The following is a 23684-nucleotide window of genomic DNA, read 5'->3' as shown; positions in this document are numbered from 1 at the left end:
ACTAGGATCTTTCCAAAATAGTTCAGAAAAATTTACAAGAAATAAATAATAAGATTGAAAATTTAATTTTAATTGGCATCGAAATTACTCTATACATAATGTGATACATTCTACACTTTATATGTTTACTAGCTGAACCCGGTGCGCTTTGCTGCCCGACTACGATAAAATATAATGGAATGCCATAATTATATTAACGTTTTTAATATTTTAACGAATAAATATAGGAGATATGAAGGCGTTATATACCTATTCAGGGTTGTTATGGAGCTACTATGGTATTTTTGTATGTTTCAGGAGGTAACACTCCTCCGAAAGCATTTCTGCCTATAAGTATTACAAATAATTTAGATATATCATCATAAAACATACTTACTTACTTACTTACTTACTTACTTACTTAGCTGGCCTTTTACAGAACATTTGTTCCATAAGCCGAACTAAGAAAAAATCTCCAATCCTCTCTGTTTGCTGCTGTATTTTCCCAATCTGGGATATGTAGCTTTGTGATATCTCGTTTCACTTGTTCGCTCCAACGAAGCTTTGGCCTTCCAGATCTGCGAGAACCTCCATGCGGCCCGTATTTATACGCCTTTTTAGCGGGTTCATCATCACTCATTCTTATAACATGGCCTAGCCATCGCAATCGTTGTATCTCGATTCGTTCAACTATATTGATGTCATTGTATAGTTGATACAGCTCGATGTTCATACGACGCCGATATTCGCCGTCAACACAGATTGGCCCGTAGATCTTTCGAAGAATTTTTCTCTCAAACACACAAAGCACTGTCTTATCTGCTTGAGCAAGTACCCATGCTTCGGAACCATACATTAGCACGGGTAGTATCAGTGTTTTGTACAGTGTTATTTTTGTTTGACGAGAGGTGGCTTTATTCCTAAACTGCTTACTCAGCCCAAAGTAACATCTGTTAGCCAACACTATTCTTCTTCGTATTTCACAACTGATGTTATTTGTTGTGTTTATGGCTGTGCCGAGGTAGACGAAGTCCTTTACTACCTCAAAATTATAGGTACCAATATTCACAGATGGTGCGGTGTTTATGGACATATTACGCATCGATACCATCAACTTGGTTTTTACGCCGTTTACTGCCAGACCAACTTTAGCAGATTCTCTTTCGACTTTTGCAAAGGTGTCAGTTACTTCCTTTACCGATCGACCCATGATGTCAATGTCGTCGGCATAAGCCAGTAACATGTGGCTGTTCGTGTATATCGTTCCATTTCTTTTGACCTTCGCGTCTCGTATGACCTTTTCCAGCAGGATGTTGAATAGATCACACGACAGGCCGTCTCCTTGTCTGAAACCTCTTTTGGTAGTAAACTCTTCGGAGAGGTTCTTTCCAATTTTAACTGAGGATCTCGTCTCAGTTAATGTCATTCTACAAAGTCGAATGAGCTTTGCAGGAATACCAAAATCAGACATGGCTTGGAACACCTTTGAACGTATAGGGCTGTCGAATGCTGCTTTATAATCGACGAAAAGATGGAAGGTGTCGATCTGCATTTCTTGGGTCTTTTCCAGGATTTGTCTCAAGGTAAATATCTGGTCAATGGTGGATTTTCCAGGTCTAAAGCCGCACTGATAGGGTCCAATAATTTCATTGACCATAGGCTTTAGTCTCTCACACAATATGCCAGATACTATCTTATATGCAATAGGGAGCAGACTTATGCCCCTATAATTGGAGCACACAGTCTTATCACCCTTCTTGTGGACTGGACATAGGATGCTCACGTTCCAATCGTCGGGTACGCGTTCTTCCTGCCAGATGGTACTAACTAGCTGATGCATACACCTTATCAGCGTGTCGCCTCCGGTTTTGAACAGCTCGGCTGGTAGGCCATCTGCTCCTGCCGCCTTATTATTCTTCAGCCGGTTTATTGCTGTCCTTACCTCATCTTGGCTGGGCGGTATACATTCAATACCATCATCTGGGATTGGATCTGTGGTATCTTCGCCGTCCTCACTGCTATCGGATACCAACAGTTTGGAAAAATGTTCTTTCCATATCCTGAGCACACTATCTGTATCAGTTACCAAATTACCTTGTTGATCTCTACAGGACGATATTCCTGTACCAAAGCCATCAGCTTGATGCTTCACTCTTTGGTAGAATTTTCGGACTTCGTTCTGTCTCCTGTACATCTCCATTTGTTCACACTCCCTCTTTTCCATTTCTCTCTTTTTCCTGCGGAAAAGACGTTTCTCCTCTCTCCTTTTCTCCCGATACCTCTCTCGTGCGCTACGCGTTGCTACTGATTGTAAAGTAGCCCTATATGCCGCATTTTTTTCTTCGGTAGCAGCACGGCACTCCTGGTCATACCACGGATTCTTTGGTGGAGGTCTCTGGTATCCAAGTACTGATTTTGCGGCTGTTTGCATGGAGTGGGCAATATTTTGCCATTGTGCTGATATGTTATCGGGACGAGAAGCGCTATCATTAAGCAATTGTGTCAGTTGAGTGGAATATGCTGTGGCTATCTGTTGTGTTTGCAGCTTGGCGATGTCCAACTTTCGTGTTGTGTCTGTCCGTGCTTTATTTGCAACGTTTAGACGGGTACGTACCTTTGCTGCAACGAGGTAATGGTCCGAATCTATGTTTGCTCCTCGGAACGATCGTACATCCAACACGCTCGATGAATGTCTTCCATCTATCACAACGTGATCAATTTGATTTATTGTTCTTTGGTCTGGAGACAGCCAAGTGCCCTTATGAATATCGAGATGCTTAAATCTGGTACTGCTAACTACCATGTTTTTTGCCGCTGCGAAGTCTATCAGCCTCATTCCATTGTCTGATGTTTCACTATGTAGACTGAATTTCCCAACTGTTTGTCCAAAGATATTCTCCTTTCCAATTTTGGCATTAAAATCGCCTAGAACAATTTTAATGTCATGGGCAGGACAACGGTCATATGTTTCTTCTAGGCTCTCGTAGAATATATCTTTGGTCTGTTCGTCCTTGTCTTCGGTTGGGGCATGAGCGCAGATAAAGCTGATGTTGAAGAATTTTGCTTTAAATCGAATTGTAGCAAGTCTTTCATTCACTGGGGTGAAGCTGGAGACCAGATGTTTTAACCTCCGACCAACTACAAAACCGCAACCAAACTCATGCTTTGTGTCATGGCAGCTATAATACAGTGCGTCACCTTTAGGTGTTGTTGTGACATCTTTCCCAGTCCATCGTATTTCCTGTATGGCAGTAATATCGGCTTTGTACTTTCCAAGTACGTCTGCCAATGCGAAGACTGCACCTTCTCTATAAAGAGTGCGAACATTCCAGGTGCAGATTCGCAGATCATGGTCCTTGAAACGTTTGCGGGGTTCGTCAACTTTAGAGGGTTTTGTTTTTCTTTTCTTTCGTTTTTTCATAGTAGGCTGTTTTTTTCTAGGGGAGGGTTACTAACCCGACGCCCAAACCCAAGTTTTTAACGTTCTTATGGGTGAACGCGCGGCACATGTTAGCTCACTACCTTTAACGGGTGTTAAAGGCAGTTCCCCAGGTGACACCACGGGGAGGTCAGTGTCCACTTGAGATGAAAGAGGGACCAAGATAAATCCTGGGCTTTGCCATGTTAAAACCGGTCAGGACCGTTCCTTGGTATCTTCCATCCCCTACGTCATAAAACATATATCTTAAGAAGTCTCTCGAAGATATGATACTTAATAGCTGTAGCCTTGGTCAATTCCTTCCAAACTATAAGTACTGCTGTAAATAATGATGACTTCTACTGTCTGCTAAGTCTTCAAATTTTCATTAAAATTGAACATACGTAACAAAAACATGAAATCGACCGAAAATATATACATATGGGAGCTATATAATTTGTCAAATTTATTTTTAGACCAAATCCCGTCTCACAATCCAAATTTCATTGAATTTGAATATACGCGTTTTGTGCATAAAATACAGGAAATCGTCCGAAAATATATATGAGAGCTATATACAAATCTTAACCGATTTAGATATAATTTCGCACATTTATGTCTAGACCAAATTCCGTTACACATTCCAAATTTCAGCGAATTTGGACATATATTGCGCGTTTGGTTCATCAAATACGGGAAATCGTCCGAAAATATATGTATACAGAAAATCTGCCGAAAATATATATGGGAGCTATATTCAAATCTGCACCGATTCCGATATAATTTGTCCCATTTATTTCTAGAACGAATTCCGTCACGCTTTCCAAATTTCAGTGAAAATGGAAATATTAGTGTGTCCAAATCTGAACCGGCCTCGATATAATTTATTTTTGGAACAAATTCCGTCAGACATCTCAAATTTCAGCGACATTGGACACATATGGCGTGTTTGAAGCATCAGATATAGAAAATCGCCCGAAAATACATGTAGGGGCAATATCCAAATCTGAACCCATTTCGATATGATTTGGCACATTTATGTCTAGACCAAATTCCGTTACGCATTCCAAATTTCACATAAAATACAGGAAATCGGCCGAAAATATATAAGGAGCTGTATCCAAATCTGAACCGATTTTGATATAATTTGGCACATTTATTCCTAGACCGAGTTCTGTATATAGCGTGCTTGGTGCATAAAATACAGGAAAGCGGCCGAAAATATATATGGGAGCTATATTCAAATCTGAACCAATCTCAGTATAATTTGGCACATTTATTTCTAGAACAAATTCCGTCAGAAATTCAAAATTTCTGCGAAATTGGACATATATAGCGTGTTTGGTGCATACAATAAGGAAGTCGGCCGAAAATATATGTGTATGGGAGCTATATCCAAATCTGAACCGATTTTGATATAATTTGGCACATTTATTTCTAAAACAAATTCCGTCAGAAATTTAAAATTTCAGCGAAATTTGTTATATATATCGTGTTTGGTACATAAATAAGGAAATCGGCCGAAAATATATGTATGTGGGAGCTATATCCAAATCTGAACCGATTTAAATATTATTTGGTACATTTATTTTGCATCAAATTCCGCCACACAAACAATATTTGGAGATTGTATCTGTAACACTTCTAAAGATATTTGCATACAAAATCTAAATTTTTTGGAGGTACCTCCGGTTTTGATTTTATATCTCCAGATCAATGCGAAATTTTAAAATATGATATAGCCTATTTTCATTCCAGGCCATGTAGCAATGTACGCTAAAAATTTCAGTAAGATCTGTTCAGCGGTTTTCGAGTCTATAAGGCACAAACAAATTTCAATTTTATATATATATATATATATATATATATATATAGATTCCGTCACACATTCCAAATTTCACTTAAATCGGGCTCATATAGCGTGTTTGTGCATCAAATACCTTAAATCGGTCAAAAATATATATGGAAGCTAAATTCAAATCTTAACCGATTTCGATATATTTTGGAACATTTATTTATAGGCCAAATTCCGTCACACATTCCAAATTTTATTGAAATCGGGCACATATAACGGGTTTGGTGCATCAAATACCTCAAATCGGTCAAAACTATATATGGGAGCTATATCCAAATTTAAACCGATTTCGATATATTTTGGAACATTTATTTATAGGCCAAATTCCGTCACACATTTCAAATTTCATTGAAATCGGGCACATATAACGTGTTTGGTGCATTAAATACCTCAAATCGGTCAAAACTATATATGGGAGCTATATCCAAATATGAACCGATTTCGCTATATTTTGGCACATTTATTTATTGTTCAAATTTCGTCACACATTATAAATTTTATTGAAATCGGACATGTATAGTGTTTTTGATGCATCAAATACTTGAAATCGGACGAAAATATATATGGGAGCTATATCCAAATCTGAACCGATTTCGATATATTTGGCACATTTAGTGATAGGCCGAATTCCGTCACACATTCCAAATTTCATTGGAATCGGGCATATATAGCGTGTTTGGTACATCAAAAACTTGAAATCAGACGAAAATATATGTGGGAGCTATATCCAAATCTGAACCGATTTCGATGTATAATGGAACATATAGTTATAGACCAAATTCCGTCACACATTCCAAATTTCATTGAAATCGGACATGTATGTATAGCGTGTTTGGTACACCAATACTTGAAATCGGACGAAAATATATATGGGAGCTATATCCAAATCTGAACCGATTTCGATATAGTTTGGTACATTTACTTATAGGCCAAATTCCGTCACACATTCCAAATTTCATTAGAATCGGACATATATAGCGTGTTTGGTACATCAAATACTTAAAATCGGACGAAAATATATATGGGAGCTATATCCCAAACTGAAGTTATTTCGATATATTTCGGAACATTTAGTGATAGGCCAAATTTCGTCCCACATTCCAAATTTCATTGAAATCGGACATATGTAGCGTGTTTGGTATATCAAATACTTGAAATCGGAAGAAAATATATATAGGATCTATATCCAAATCTGAACCGATTTCGATATTGTTTGGTACATTTTGTTATAAGTCACGTTCCGTCACGCATTCCAAATTTCATGGAAATCGGACATATATAGTGTGTTTGGTACATCAAATACTTGAAATCGGACGAAAATATATATGGGAGCTATATCCAAATCTGGACCGATTTCGATATATTTTGGCACATTTATTTTTAGGCTAAAATCCATCACACATTTCAAATTTGGAGTCTGTATCTGTAACCGTTCTATAGATATTTGCATACAAAGTTTAGATTTAAATTGGAGGTACCTCCGATTCTGGTGCTATATCTCCGGATCAGAGCGGAATTTCGAAACTTTTTATAGCCTATGTTACTTTCAGGCGATGTAGTAACATACCCTGGAAATTTCAGCAAGATCGGTTCAGCGGTTTTTGAGTCTATAAATTTCAAACAAACAAACAAACAAACATACAAACATTTTTCTATTTTATATATATAGATTATGCGACACTGAATAGAACAGATTGGACATCTATTTATTAAATTTTGGAATATTCGGGGTAGATCCTAATATATTCTGACAAGTCAGTTTATAAAAAAAGTTCAAAGAGGTATGATTGTCACTTACACATTATATTATTACACCTTGACTAGAACAATACTGCATGGTACAAATACACAGGTAGCCGCATCGGCAATTGTTGGTAACATAAGATGTCAAAATTTGACATCAATTCAATGCAATTGACACATTATGTTACCATCAGCTGGCTTGATAATGCTACCTGTATTATTGTACCATGCAATACTGAACAGAATTGAATATTAGTTGTGTTCCTTTACTTGCATGAGATTACCATTTTTAACCTGCAAAGCGTTCCTTAACCCCAAAAAATGGCAAAACTAGAAGCAATTTTTAAGAGAGAAAGAGAACAAAAATGTCGTTCTCTTCTACCACAGGCTACCAGACAAATTTCTTCAGCTAAAAATGGTAGAACTAATATTTCGACATTTGTTCGACGATTGTTTGGCAATGAAGAAAAAATTAACAAAAACAAAAGAAAAAAGCGAACGCTGACAAAACAAAATTAAAAACAGTGAAATAAAAGAAGAGAACTGATTTTTTTTTGTTTCCTTTTGACATTGTTACCATATCTACCATTTTTCAGTTCCTTTACTTTTCTGGAAAAACTGGTCATGAGAGAGCAATTTTGACAGTTTTCTCTTTTACCACTTTTACCATTAAAAAGGAAAAAAAACAAAGCTTTTATGTTGTCCATTCTTCCTGACATAATGGCCCGAAATTTGTCGATGACCAACTAAATTGTCTGGTGGATAAGATGACAACCGAATGGAATGACGATTAAATTTTTTTACTGATTTTTGGGCGAATTTTTATGATTGCTTAAATCTGCCATTGGCTTAACTTCATCATTACCTTTCTATACAGAGGGTAATGTTTACAAAACGCACTGACAGCCTGCAAAATTTACTGATCGCTACCAACATCATAATTTCATCCCGGCGAAGGGAATTATCAATTGGCTTTTTAGTTTTTGAAATGATGATTTTTTCTAGTGAAAACCTGTGGTGCGATTCTTTAACTCATTTTTTGAGTTACCGACAAAAATCGTTAAAATTAAAACGTAACATTATGAATGAAAAGTTCAAAAAAAGTTGACAATGCTCTTGCTATCGGTAGAACTTTACGTCTACTTTTTGTTCGTTGCTAACCTACCGAAAAATTTCGTTAATTAGCGACATAATAAGCATTTTAATTTTACCGATTTTTGTCGGTAACTGAAAAAATGAGTTAGAGAATCGCACTACTGAACTCTTTAAACATCGAATATTAGGTTGTTCGTGTTCGATGTTCGCCATAAAATTTTACTATAGGTCCTAGAATACATCAAAACTCTAAATTTTACCTAAACGCCAGGAAGTTACCCTATGCTATATTCTGACATTCTTATTCGAGGAAAATATGTATATATCTGCAAGACAAAATATCATATAAAAACCAAAAGTGCAAATATGTGCAGGATGTTTCGATGTTTATGAAATGATAAGGTATGCATCCCAACTCGATCTTACTCACAACTTTTTTCATCATTTATTGTGAAAATGTACATTTGAAAAAATCAACAAGTACATACCTTTCATTACAATTACAAAAAAATATATGTATATTTAGAAACCGTTGTTTATTTTGGATTTTATAATATTTTAATGGGTGCCACAGTGGTGCACTGCAATGCAAGCCCGCCTTGCAACATGAAATTTTCAACGGTGGCAAAATACCCCTCAGTAATGTTGGCGCCATTTCCTGAGTATTTCAGCCATGTAAAACTTCTCTACAAGTGGTGTCTTAGGACACGCCGTTCGGACTCGGCGATAAACTGTCCCATATCATTGAGCTTAATATGAATCGGGGTGCACTCATTGATATGAGAGAAGTCTCCATTGTCCCGCCTGGGATGTTTGTGGAACAATTATATATTATAATATTTTAATAAACAACTTAAATATTGAGAGAAAAAAAATTTCAAATGGGGTCAGGTTAAATTTTTATACCCACTTACTAAAGAAGAAACGTATATATTTTTTCATAACTACACGCTGTGGAATCCCATAAACAATATTTGACGATATTTAGTGATAATTGATGCAATTGTTTTTCGATTTTTGGTCAGGTTTTCTAGAAATTTGGCCACTGTGCTGCGTTCAGACTCGGCTATAAAAGTAGGTCATATATCATTGAGCTAATACGAACCGGGATGCACTCATTGATATGAGCGAATTCTCCCATTCCCTTCGGGGAGGTTTGCAAAACAATTATAATCCTCATCATTTCGTAAACTTATGGATCAAAAAATTGTTGTCATGGAAAAAATGGTTTGAGACCCCACTATTTTTTGAAAAAATCTTTTTTTGGATTTTTCTACAGAACTTAAAACAAGTTCGAAAATAAACAACTTCTCCGAGTATCTCGCTCCACAAAAGTTAAAAAAATTTAATTGATTTCTCGTTGGAGTCGAGTTTAATGATCGAAAATGTTTGCAAGTGAAAAAGGAAAGCCGAAGATTCGAACCCACACAACCATTATTATGTGACCTGGTTTCGCCGTTGGTAGCAGCTCATCAGACATATTGGCTGTGGAGTGACTTCTCTGTCATCGAACTTTTCATTTCTCATGCAGTGTGTTTTTTTTTTCACTTGCAAAAAATCGTCGATCATTAAGCTGCAGTCGACTCCAACGAGAAATTATTTAAAACAATTAAAAAAGTATCAGTCGGCTTTGCCGACAGAGATATACCCTCAGCCTATATGAATTGAAATTTTCATCAACGGACAGATCGAATGTATTAAGGGTCTTTTCAGAATTTTGTGGCCCTTTTTGGACATTTGAACTTGCCTACAAGGATTATTTGGATTTGGATAAGGATTAAAGTTCAAATGTGTTGCGGAGGAGGTTCTTGAAGGAATCGACTGACATAGTCCATTATGGAAGTGGATCTTATTTTGGGAGTCATATTTTTTCGATAGATATCGCTCCCACTAGTCATTTCAGTGTGTCATCGTATAACTTTTAGGCCATGAAGCATGGATTTGTCCACGCAAAACATAATGTCGCTGTAAATAGGACCACTAGGAACAGCATCGGTATACATTTTCAAAGGATCTTCGAACAGACCGTAAACTGCACTTAGACAAAAAAGTTTAACTTGTGGACGACCGATGTGGGTCATTTTAGAATTTGAACTAAATTTGGACAAAATATTTGGAGATCCAAAGTTTGGACCTCGTTCAAGAGATATCGTGCATACCATTTTAGTGATTTGTTTTAAATAATGGGGGGAAGTATTGCCCATCTTCGAACTGAAACTTTCGACCAAATATGACGAAGGCCAAATTTTGGACCCAATCGGTTGATCAGTTCGAGAGTTATCGTGATCTCCAGATACTACATATGGTATAATAGGGGTTTTTACAAATTTCTGGCAGTTTTCTCAAGAAGTATGGACTTGCCCCTGAAAAAAACTTTCACCGTCGTAATTGAGGCAGCAAATGCAAGTTGCTTCAACTAAAATCAAAGTGATTCGAGAGCAGGAAATTTTGTGTGGGAGGAACCCGAAAGAGTAGAAAAATATAATCCATATTCGAACCTGATCTAGTATACATATTAGGATGTTTAAAGTATGGAAAAAATCGGCCAATCCGTTCAAGAGTTATCGTGCGCACAATTTTTCCGAACATTTTCAAACTTTTGTGGAGAAGGTACCAGAAGGAGTGGACCGATATGGTCTATCTTCGAACATAAACTAAGTTTGGGCAAAATATTATGAATGCCAAATTTTAAACCGAATCAGTTTATCCGTTACACATGGTGCCATAGGGGTTTTCCAACCAGTTCGGACTATTTTCTCAAGAAGTATGGACTTGCCCCTGATAAAACTTATACCATCGTAATGGGGGCAGCGAATACAAATTGCTACAACAAAAATCAAAGCGATTCAAGAGCAGGTCCTAAACTGAACTTTTTCGAAATTGGACCAAGGAGTGGAATGTCAGATTTAGAAATTTCACGATGTGCAAAGTATGGACCAAATCTGTTACTCGCTTCAAGGGTTATTGTGCTCACAATTTTTCCGAATATTTACGAACTTTTGTGGGGGGGGTACCTGAAGAGTGGATAGATATAACTCATACTCGAACTTAAAGTAATTTTGCATAAAATATTACTATAACTATAAAATATTATTATAACGCCAAAATTTGGACCAAATCGGTTCATCCGTTCGAGAGTTATCGTTCGCATCAGCCAGACAGATAGACATACGGACGGACATGGCTACATCGACATCAAATTGTCTGAATCACACTTCGTCCAAACATACTTGGGGACTAAAACCATTATTTTTATGAGGCACAGATTGCCCTATGAAAGTGTATTAGCCTAGTTAGCATAAATTCTGAGGGTATAAAAATATTTAAAGCTGCCAGAATGACGCATTGAGAACTGCAACAGGGTGGCTACTCATGTCTTCATTGACCATCCACATGGGGAGACAAAAATTCTTGCAGAACAGGAACACAATGGCTTGCTGCCGTTCCCGAACTTGCTGGGGTGTTACCGTGAGAGCCATCCTAATCAACATATGGTGGATATGACAACCACCCCTATCAAGCAGGTTTGAACAGCATTCACAGTCGCAGGTGTCATAAAAAACTATCTATGCGGTCTTCAGAGAACATTCCTCATCTATCGCAGCTGAGGATCGTCAGCTGCCGCAACAAACCAGAGTAGTTTTGGCTTAATTACGCTCAGGATGGTGCAGCCGTCTAATTCCTACAGGACAATGATTGATGACACCATGCAAAACGTCTGCCCAGCATGCGGCACAGGCCCGCACGACACCCTGGCATACTTTTCAACTTCCATACCAAATCCGCTCAACTAACTCCAACAGCTTTCTGTTTCGTTCGAATAATACGCTGGATACGATTTTATTAGTGATGGCGGACACACCTAAGCATCTATAATTGGTTCAAACTGTTCTATCTCCTTTTTTATGTACGGGACATATGTAGGATGTTCAAGTTCATGTTTAAGATGCATACACCTTATGAGCTCGTTGACTCTGTTTCGGTTTCGAACAGCTCTGCTGTTGGACCACCAGCTCATGCTCCTTTATTATTGCTTAGCTGACTTTTTGCTGTCTTAACCTCACTATGTCTGGGCGGTATACATACATTTGATTCCATCATCATCATCGATGTCGAGCTTAGCTTAGACAACTGTTCTTTCCATATCTTGAGTACGCTTATTCTTCCTAACTTTTTGTTAATAAATCGGGGTAGAAGGATTTCATTTACTTCATTTACTTTCGGATCTGCCCAATGTGTATCAACATTGTCCAAAATTCGATTTCCTGACGTTATGATTCATCTTTTACTTAGCTCTAACACAGCCGATACGATACTTCTATACCAAACGAAATGTGTATTATATTGAACTTTCCATCCCTGATGAGTTGGCGCAAAATCAAAAGCTTTGTCTCTCTCTCTCAAATAATTTGTTTGTTATTCTCTCTCTCTCTGTCTTGTTTTGGGTTTTTCGCGAGAAAAATGCGAAAAACGGAAACAAAACATAAAAAGCAAAAGTTAATGTTTTCATTTTTAACAATAGTTGTGAGTGTGTGTGTGTGTGTTACGGGTTCATTTAGTTTCTTTACATATTCGCTGGCTGATGCTGCTGACACAGTTGTTGCTGCTGCTGCTGTGTTGATGGCTCTGCCGCCGCTGACTGACGTGAATAAAAGGGCAGTGGAAAATTGTATGCAATTGGGTGTGAAAGTGTGTGTTTGTCTATGTCCGTGTGTATGCGTGGACTATTGAATGAACATGTTTGGTTTTTCATTTTGTGTGGCATACTTTTAGGCTGCAGCTGCTGCTGCTGTGAAGCTTGGGTTTGGTATTGATGATGTAGTTTGCTTTTCTTTTCGTTTCTGTTTGTCTTTCTTTTTTTTCGGTTGGTTGGTCCTATGCAAGGGAACCTAACATAACTGGCGGTGTCAGTTACTCGTTAGACGTCGTTAGAGTCTTATCACTTTGAAAATTATCACAACGCGAAAACAAGAAAAAAAGACAACAACGCAGTTTGTTTTAAAGTGTTGGAAAATTAAAATAAATAAAAAAGAAAATTAAATTTTAAAGTTTTTTTGTGACACGCCAGTAAAAATGGAAAATCCCGAGCAATCGAATAAATCACCAACTCCCAATCAAACCCCGGTGAATTCGGCATCCAGTCCAAATTCCCTTGACAAGACCAATGTAAGTTAAGGCGCAATTTTTACATTTGAAAACTTTACACTTTTTCTAAGTATGAGAAAGGCCATTGCATGCAGCTTTTTACGCCGCCCATCCCGCCATACCCTAAGAGAGACCATTAAACTGAAAAATGCCATTATTATTGGCACTTCATAGCTAAGATGTGGCTGTGCTCAAAGATGCAATTTAAGCCTTTTGTGTGGTCTATTTAATGAATATCAGGGCTTTTTATGTCAAACAACAGCATATGGGAAGTACAGTTTAGCAAATAGTCGGAAAAGATGTTACACGGCTTAAAGGGGTTTTGAATTTTTTTTATTTCGTTTTAAATTTCGTTCGCTCCTTTAAAAAAAATTCTCCTCTTTCCTTACCGAAGGCATTTTAAGTTACCATTTCCTTAGGGAATTTCCAGGATTTTTACATCCTTTTTTTTGTCGTATGGGGAAATTCAACTGAATGAAATGAAATTTGATGTTGATGTTTTATTTTTTTTTTTGTACCTTTTTGTTGGAGTGAAAAGTTTTTCCCTGTTCTTAACTTTTTGCAAAACATTTTATGGCGTAGTTTTTTGCTATTTTTATTCACTACCTCCCTGCATTAGTTTTAAACTGAAGCACCATCACAACCACCACAGCTACCATACCTATGATAAAGAAAATTTCAAACTTTTGATAAATTTGTTGCCGCATTGTGGGGGAATTAACTGGAAATGTTCAACGAAGTCAATTTTTTGTTGAAGGAAATTTAAAACAAAAATGTATTTAAAACTAATAAAAAAGGATAAGTAAATTTTGCCGACAGCTATAAAAATTATACTGCTGTGGTCGTTACCACAAAGACTAGCAGCTATTTGAATTTCAACGCGCATCGAGAAGTGGCTTTAAAGAACATTTAAGAAAGCCCTCAGGAATATTAGGTAGTTGTAAGGAGGACCGTAAAGAGGACCACAAGAGCTCACTACGGTTAAAAATTCAGAAAGATTTTCTAACCGCTTTTAAACTGTTTTGTGGGATATACTCGAAGTAGTTGTCCGGTATAGTTCATCTTCAAGCTTGATTTAAACTGGGGAGAAATATTACCATCTTCAAAGGTGGGACCAGTCGCTCCTTTCGATATTTACACCCTCAGCCTTAAGGCTAGAAAGGTTATATACGACCTAAAATGTGCCTCATCGAAAAAACGGTTTTAGACCCCAAGTAAATTTGGACGAAATTCGTTTCAGACAATTTGGAGTCGATTTAGCCGTGCCCGTCTGTCTAGCTGGCTGTTGCGTACGATAACTCTCGAACGGATCCACCGATTCGAACCAAACTTAGTTTATGTTCGAAGATGGACCATATCGGTCCATTCCTTACGGTACCTCCCCCACAAAAGTTCAGAATTTTCCTGTAAAATGGTGTGAACGATAACTGTCGAGGGGAGTAATTGATTTGGTCGAAACTTCGCACATCGTATTATTCCTTCCAGATATATATCGGGTGCGATTATGGACTATGTCGGTCCACTCCTTCAAAATTCGGGTAAAGTGAAGTTTAAGAGCTCCCCTTGGATCGTTCGGAAATTTCTTTCAGTAATTTGTCCTTGCGGCTCTCTTTACGAAGGTACACTTTTTTTCTTGCGCAAGTCCATACTTCCAGATATATTGACCTAAAAGCTCCAAGAAACCCTGAACGGCACCAACCAAAAGTGGCAAAACCGCAAGATAATTCTCGCAGGGAGTTTCTGATTGGTGCAGACTTTGCACATCGTATTATTTCATCCAGTCATATATCAGGTTGGAACAAGGAATATATAGGTCCACTCCTTCGGATACCTCCCTAAGATCTCCTCTCGCTATACCCATCAACCGTTTTAGTTAGTCTCCGTAAGTTTTTTAGCGCTTTTCGCCCCTTATCTCAAGAAATGTAGACTCGTCCGAACCAAATTTATATCGTTGAAATAAGAACCATAAGGACTAACTTCATTGAAAATTTCACAGGGATCTTTGAACAACAGCCCTTAAACTGCGCATAATCGAAAAATTTTGAATTTTAGGTGGGACCGATATAGTACATATTTGAACTTGATTTAAGTTTAAGAGACATATGTAGATTGGGAAGATAGGACTATTGTCAGTCACTCGTTTCGTTAGTTATTGTCCCCAACAGCCACTTTAGTTGATCACCATAGAATTCGGGCCTTCATCTCAGGAAGTATAGAATTGCTCTCGAAAAAAAATGTAGTCCTTGTGGACCTGATTGCAATGATAAAGGCCCGAATTCTATGGTGACCAATAAAAATGGCTGTTGGCCACAATAACTAACGAAAGGAGTGACTGACATTAGTCCAATCTTTGACCCACATTTAATCAAACATTTTTGTGGGGGAGGTACCCACCCACATGAGTGAACCGATGAAATCTCCAAGGATTATCGTGTTAATTAGACAGCCAGCCTGACAAGCGTACCGGCCCATTTGTATACAAATAAATATCAGATGTAGTGGACCTAAATGTCCTATGAACAGTTCGGGCAGCTGTAATGCGACTAAAATCCTCATTTACATTGAAGTTTTCGGATTTTTCAAGGACTTTTTCGTAGGTATCAGAAGCACATGGGATGATTGTGGCAAAAACAGCGGCAGTAAAGATTCCTATAGAAAACCTTTTTTATCGAATATGTTTTCCTTATGAAACATTGTTATCGAACATGTTTTCTGTAGAAAACTTTGTTATCGAACATGCTTTCTATAGAAAACATTGTTATCGAACATGTTTTCTTTAGAAAACCTTGTTATCGAACATGTTTTCCATAGAAACCCTTGTTATCGAACATATTTTCAATAGAACGCCTTGATATCGAACATGTTTTCAATAGAAAACCTTGCTATCGAAGATAGTTTCTATAGAAAACCTTGTTATCGAACATGTTTTCTATAGAAAACCTTGTTATCGAACATGTTTTCCATAGAAAACCTTGTTATCGAACATAGTGTCTATAGAAAACCTTGTTATCGAACATTTTTTCGATAGAAAACCTTGTTATCGAATATGTTTTCCTTATGAAACCTTGTTATAGAACATGTTTTCTATAGGAAAACTTGTTATCGAATATGTTTTCTGTAGAAACCCTTGTTATCGAACAAGTTTTCTGCAGTTTTCTATGGGAAATCTTGTTATGGAACAGATTCTCCTTAGGATACATTGTTATCATACACGTTTTCTATAGAAGACATTGTTATCGAACAAGTTTTCTATAGTCTGGTTTTCTAGTAAAGCAGTAAAGTTTTCTATAGAAAACCTTTTTATCGAATATGTTTTCCTTATGAAACATTGTTATCGAGCATGTTTTCTATAGAAAACCTTGTTATCGAATATGTTTTCCTTATGAAACCTTGTTATTGAACATGTTTCCTATAGGAAACCTTGTTATCGAACAAGATTTCTGTAGAAACCCTTGTTATCGAACAAGTTGTCTGTAGAAACTCTTGTTATCGAACCAGTTTTCTATGGGAAATCTTGTTACGGAACAGATTCTCCTTAGGAAACATTGTTATCATACACGTTTTCTATAGAAGACATTGTTATCGAACAAGTTTTCTATAGTCTGGTTTTCTAGTAAAGCAGTAAAGTTTTCTATAGAAAACCTTTTTATCGAATATGTTTTCCTTATGAAACATTGTTGTCGAGCATGTTTTCTATAGAAAACCTTGTTATCGAATATGTTTTCCTTATGAAACCTTGTTATTGAACATGTTTCCTATAGGAAACCTTGTTATCGAACAAGATTTCTGTAGAAACCCTTGTTATCGAACAAGTTGTCTGTAGAAACCCTTGATATCGAACAAGTTTTCTATAGGAAATCTTGTTATGGAACAGGTTTTCTTTAGGAAACATTGTTATCATACACGTTTTCTATAGAAGACACTGTTATCGAACAAGTTTTTTAACGAGCCAGTTCTCCAAATGAGATCATGTTAGCGAACATGTTTTGTATAGATAACCTTGTTATCGAACATGATTTATGTAGGAAACCTTGTTATCGAACAAGTTCTTTATATGAAACATTGTTATCGTATAAGTTTTCTATAGAAAACATTGTTATCGAAAAAAATGTTTATAGAAAACTTTGTTATCGACCAAGCTCTCCATATGAAAATGTTTTGTATATGAAACCTTGTTATGCAACAAACTTTCTATAAGAAATTTGTTGTCGTGCAGTTTTTCTATAGAAAACATTGTTATCGACCATGTTTTTTGTTATCGCCCAATTTTTTTCACAGAAGACATTGTTATCGAACAAGTATTCCATATGAAACCTTGTTATCGAAAATTTTTTTGTATAGAAATCCTGGTTATCGAACAAGTTTTCCATATGAAACATTGTTATCGGACACGGAAACAATAAAACATTATTATGGAACAAGTTTCCGTATCGAACATGTTTTGTATAGGAAACCCTGTTATCGAACAAGTTTTCTATAGAAAACATTGTTAACAAACAAGTTTTCTACAGGAAACCTTGTTATCGCACCAACTAAACCTAGTTATCGAACAAGTTTTGTATATAAAACCTTGTTATCGAATAAGTTTTCTTTAGGAAACCTTTTTATAGAAAAAGTTTTCTTTAGAAATCCTTTCTATAGAAAACATAGTTATTGAATAAAAACATTGTTATCGAATCAGTTTTCTACAGGAAATCTTGTTATGGAGCATGTTTTCTATAGAAAACATTGTTATCGAACAAGTTTCTTATTGGAAACCTTTTGTCGAACAATTTTTTCTTTGGGTGGCATCGTTATCGAACAAGTTGCTTTTTAAAAAACCTTGTCGATAATGTTATCTATAGAAAACTTGTGTTTTCTGTAGAAAACCTTTTCATCGAACAAGTTTTCTTTAGAAATCCTTGATGTGGAGCATACTTTTAATAGAAAACATTGTTATTGAACAATTATACTAAAGAAAACCCTGTTATCGAAAAATTTTATTCAAGAAACTTTGTCATCGACCATATGGAAATGGAACATTGTTATCGAGCATATTTTCTATAGAAAACATTGTTATCGTTTTCTACAGGAAATCTTATAATCGATCATGTTTTCTATAGAGAACATTGTTATCGAACACGTTTTCTATAGGGAACCTTGTTTTGAAAAACATTTTTTATAAAAAACCTTGTTATCGTTCAAGTTATCTATAGAAAACATTGTTATGAAAAATGTTTTCTTTAGGAAACCTTTTTATCGAAATACTTGTTATCGAACATATTTTCTATAGAAAATATTAAAAATATTTCCTTTATGTTATCGGAAAAAATAGTAAAAATATGAAGACCACAGGAAAACCTGTTATCGAACAAGTTTTCTTCAGGTAACATTGTTATCGAACAAGTTTTTTTTTATCTATAGAAAACATTGTTATGAAAAATGTTTTCTTTAGGAAACCTTTTTATCGAACAAGTTTTTTTTATAGAAATCCTTGTTATCGAACACATTTTCTATAGAAAACATTAAAAATTTTTCCTTTATGTTATCGGAAAAAATAGTAAAAATATGAAGACCACAGGAAAACCTGTTATCGAACAAGTTTTCTTTATTAAACCTTTTTATCGAACAATTTTTTTTATAGAAATCCTTGTTATCGAACATATTTTCTATAGAAAATAATGTTATCGAAAAACGTTTGCTACAGTAAACATTGTAATCGACCAATTTTTTACAGGATAACTTTTTCTCGAACAAGCTTTCTACAGGAATCCCTGTTATCGAACCAGTTTTCTACTGGAAACTTCGAGCAATACATTTTTACTACGATAAACATTTGGCCTTTATGTTATCGGAAAAAAATAGTAAAAATGTGTGGACCACAGACCAATAAAATACCTTGCTATAGAAAATGCTTTCAATAGACAATATTGTTATCTAGCGGAAATCATAGTTATCGAACAGGTTTTATATAGTATTCCATAGAAAACGTTTTATCGAAAATAATTGCAAACACACAAAATATAAAAAATCTCTATTATAACAAAATTGATTGCAAATGTTTTTTTATACCCTCAGCATTTATGCTAACGAGGGTATATACACTTTCATACGGGCAAAATGTGCCTCATCGAAATAATGGTTTTAGACCCCAAGTATGTTTGGGCGAAATGTGTTTCAGACAATTTGGAGTCGATTGAGCAATGTCCGTCCGTCTGTCTGTCTGTCTGGCTGGCTGGAGCGCACGATAACTCTCGAACGGATGAACCGATTCGGTTCAAATTTTGGCTTTCGTAATATTTTGCCCCACCTTAGTTTAAGTTCGAAGATGGGCTATATCGGTCCACTCCTTCCGGTACCTCCCCCACAAAAGTTCGAAAATGTTCGGAAAATTTGTGCGCACGAAAACTCTTGAACTCAATATGGACTCAATCGATCCACAAAATTTCGGAAAAGTTCAGTTTAGGACCACCTCTCGAATCGCGTTGATTTTTCTTTTAGCAACTTTTATTCACTGCCCCCCATACGACGGTGCAAGTTTCATCAGGGGCAAGTCCATACTTCCTGAGAAAATAGCCTGAAAGTTGCAAAAAACCGCTATGACACCGTGTGAGGTGGTTGGAGCGCAAGATAACTCTCGAACGGATCTGCCGATTCGGTCCAAAATTTGGCCTTAATAATATTTTGTCCAAACATAGTTTAAGTTCGAAGATAAGCCGACATATCGGTCCACTCCTTCAGGTACCTCCCCCACAAAAGTTCAAAAATGTTCGGAAAATTTTTTGTACGGTAACTCTGAAGGGAGTGGCCGAATTGGTCCATACATTACACATCTTATATATATATTTACTAGATATAGATCAGGTTCAAATATGGACTATATTTGTCCACTCATCCGGTACCTCCCACACAATATTTCGGATAAGTTCACTTTAAGACCTGCTATCGAATCACTTTGATTTTTGTTGATGCAAGTTGAATGCAAGTTGCTATTCGCCGCCTCAATTACGATGGTAAAAGTTTTTTTTCAGGAACAAGTCCATACTTCTTGAGCAAACAGCCCGAAGGGTGTAAAAACGCCCTATGGCACCATATGTAGTGGCTGGAGGCGCACTTCCTTAATGGTCAAGCCATTCCTTTAAATATCTCCTCCGCAAAACTTTTGATCTTTAATCCTAATCAATATTTTTGTCGGTTCATACGCCCAAAATTTTTAAAACCACCTAAATACATACGTTTTTTGGGAAAAATAAATACATACGTTTTTTCAATATTCACAGGTTGAGGGTATATCTCTGTCGGCAAAGTCGACTGATACTTTTTTTACTTGTTTCTAAAATATTCTCCCAATCAATCTTCTTCCAAAGATGATCAACAATTAATATAATGTATGTATGTACATTGTTTGTTATCATGATCATAAGCCATCAGGCACAAATATCTATTATGTGGCAGATAAATCAAATCATAAAATATTCATATTCACATTAGTCTCAAATAATTCGTGACCAAATTATATATTTACCCAAGCATGACCGACCGACTAACAGTATCACCATTAGATGGGAAAATAAACATATGTATGTAATAAATTTGTTTATTTATTTGTGTCTGTTTTGGTCAATTCTATCCAAAAATCATGTTGTTTCAAGCTAACAATCAAGAAGTGATATATTATGGAATTTACATTTCCATACAGTGTCGTATGAGTGATAGTATTATTCATACACGTGAAGTATACGCCAGCTGGTAGAAGTTGAGAAATATGTGCTTTGCGGCGTGCGTTTTATATTGTGGAATTAATTGAATAATAATTTATCATACGCATTACGTTACAGAAAGTGAATTTTATTCAGTAATAAATTAAGCCCGTAGTAGTAGTAATTAAGCCCGTAGTGGAATTCTGACATTTATACGGAAAATTATGTATTGAAAATATAAGTAGCACAGTAGTGGAATTCTGTAACACATTTTTCTCGTTACCGACAAAAATCGGTAAAAATAAAATTATTTCAATTTTGTTAATTAACGATTTTTTTTTTCGGTAAATTAACAACCAAAATAAAGTAGTCGCAAAGTCCTACCGATAGCAACACGGTTGTCTACTTTTACTGAAACTTTTCATTCATAATTTTGCGTTTTAATTTTACCGATTTTTGTCGGTAACTCAAAAAATATGATATAGAATTCCACTACAGTTTTACTTTGGTCTCTAACTTAACGAAAATATTCGGTATGTGCAGTTTAAGGTCTGTTCGAATATCGTTTTGAAATTTTTCACAAAAAGGTTGCTTCTATCGATCCTTTATGAAAGAAAGGGTGCTTCTATAGACCCTTTCGGAAAGAAATGGTGCTTCCTTAGACCCTCTCTGAAAGAAAGGGTACTTCTTAAGACCTTTTCTGAAAGAAAGGTGCTTCTATAGACCCTTTGTGATAGAAAGGGTGCTTCTTTAGACCCTTTCGGAAAGAAATGGTGCTTCCTTAGACTCTTTCGGACAGAAATGGTGCTTCCTTAGACCCTTTCTAAAAGAAAGGGTGCTTCTTTGGACCCGAAAAAAGGGTGCTTCCTTAGACCCTTTCGGAAAGAAATGGTGCTTCCTTAGACTCTTTCGGAAAGAAATGGTGCTTCCTCAGACCCTTTCTAAAAGAAAGGGTGCTTCTTTGGACCCTTTCTGAAAGAAAGGATGCTTCTATAGACCCTTTCCGAAAGAAAGGGTGCTTCTACAGACCCTTTCGGAAAGATATGGTGCTTCTATAGACCCTTTCTGAAAGAGAGGTGCTTCTATAGACCCTTTCTGATAGAAAGGGTGCTTCTTTAGACCTTTTCTGAACGAAACGATGCTTCTTTAGACCTTTTCTGAAAGAAACGATGCTTCTATAGACCCTTTCCGAAAGAACGGGTGCTTTTAAAGACCCTTTCCGAAAGAAAGGGTGCTTCTACAGACCCTTTCGGAAAGAAATGATGCTTCTATAGAACCTTTCTGAAATAGGCCCTTTATGAATGAAAGGGTGCTTCTATAGACCGTTTCTTAAAGAATTGGTGCTTCTTTAGACCCTTTCTGAAAGAAAAAGAGCTCCCATAGGCCCTTTATGAGATAAAGGGTGCTTCTATAGACCGTTTCTGAAAGAAAGGACGTTTCTATGGGCACTTTCTGAAAGAAAGGTTGCTTCTCTAGACCCTTTCTGAAAGAAACGATGCTTCTAAAGACCCTTTCCGAAAGAACGGGTGCTCCTATAGACCCATTCTGAAAGAAAGGGTGCTTCTATAGACCCATTCTGAAAGAAAGGGTGCTTCTATAGACCCATTCTAATAGAAAGGGTGCTTCTATAGACCCATTCTGAAAGAAAGGGCGCTTCTATAGACCCATTCTAATAGAAAGGGTGCTTCTATAGACCCATTCTGAAAGAAAGGGTGCTTCTATAGACCCATTCTGAAAGAAAGGGTGCTTCTATAGACCCATTCTGAAAGAAAGGGTGCTTCTATAGACCCATTCTGAAAGAAAGGGTGCTTCTATAGACCCATTCTGAAAGAAAGGGTGCTTCTATAGACCCATTCTGAAAGAAAGGGTGCTTCTATAGACCCATTCTGAAAGAAATGGTGCTTCTACAGACCCATTCTGAAAGAAAGGGTGCTTCTATAGACCCATTCTGAAAGAAAGGATGCTTCTATAGACCCATTCTGAAAGAAACGGTGCTTCTATAGACACATTCTGAAAGAAAGGGTGCTTCTATAGACCCATTCTGAAAGAAAGGGTGCTTCTATAGACCCATTCTGAAAGAAAGGGTGCTTCTATAGACCCATTCTGAAAGAAAGGGTGCTTCTATAGACCCTTTCCAAAAGAAAGGGTGCTTCTATAGACCCATTCTGAAAGAAAGGGTGCTTCTATAGACCCATTCTGAAAGAAATGGTGCTTCTACAGACCCATTCTGAAAGAAAGGGTGCTTCTATAGACCCATTCTGAAAGAAAGGATGCTTCTATAGACCCATTCTGAAAGAAAGGGTGCTTCTATAGACACATTCTGAAAGAAAGGGTGCTTCTATAGACCCATTCTGAAAGAAGGGGTGCTTCTACAGACCCAATCTGAAAGAAAGGGTGCTTCTATAGACCCATTCTGAAAGAAAGGGTGCTTCTATAGACCCTTTCCAAAAGAAAGGGTGCTTCTATAGACCCATTCTGAAAGAAAGGGTGCTTCTATAGACCCATTCTGAAAGAAATGGTGCTTCTACAGACCCATTCTGAAAGAAAGGGTGCTTCTATAGACCCATTCTGAAAGAAAGGGTGCTTCTATAGACACATTCTGAAAGAAAGGGTGCTTCTATAGACCCATTCTGAAAGAAAGGGTGCTTCTATAGACCCATTCTGAAAGAAAGGGTGCTTCTATAGACCCATTCTGAAAGAAGGGGTGCTTCTATAGACCCAATCTGAAAGAAAGGGTGCTTCTATAGACCCATTCTGAAAGAAAGGGTGC

General features: G+C 36.7%; 1 protein-coding gene across 3 annotated transcripts in view; it reads left to right on the top strand.

Annotated features, from left to right (window-relative positions):
- The window catches only part of LOC141395846 (uncharacterized protein ZK1073.1), a 153175-nt gene that overhangs the window by 57532 nt on the left and 71959 nt on the right, over positions 1–23684 (top strand). The window contains exon 1 of one of the 3 annotated variants that reach the window (XM_073971624.1): positions 12929–13256. The exons of the other annotated variants lie outside the window; for them this stretch is intronic. Coding sequence (XP_073827725.1) covers positions 13164–13256 — 93 coding nt within the window. The 5' untranslated portion in view covers positions 12929–13163. Of the gene's footprint in view, positions 1–12928; positions 13257–23684 lie in introns of those variants that run through there. 3 annotated transcript variants of the gene reach the window in all.

This window comes from Musca autumnalis, unplaced genomic scaffold (assembly GCF_047663935.1).
Source record: "Musca autumnalis isolate F117 unplaced genomic scaffold, ASM4766393v1 scaffold_1, whole genome shotgun sequence".
NCBI classification, from domain to species: domain Eukaryota; kingdom Metazoa; phylum Arthropoda; class Insecta; order Diptera; family Muscidae; genus Musca; species Musca autumnalis.
This window is presented reverse-complemented; position numbering and strand designations above follow the sequence as displayed.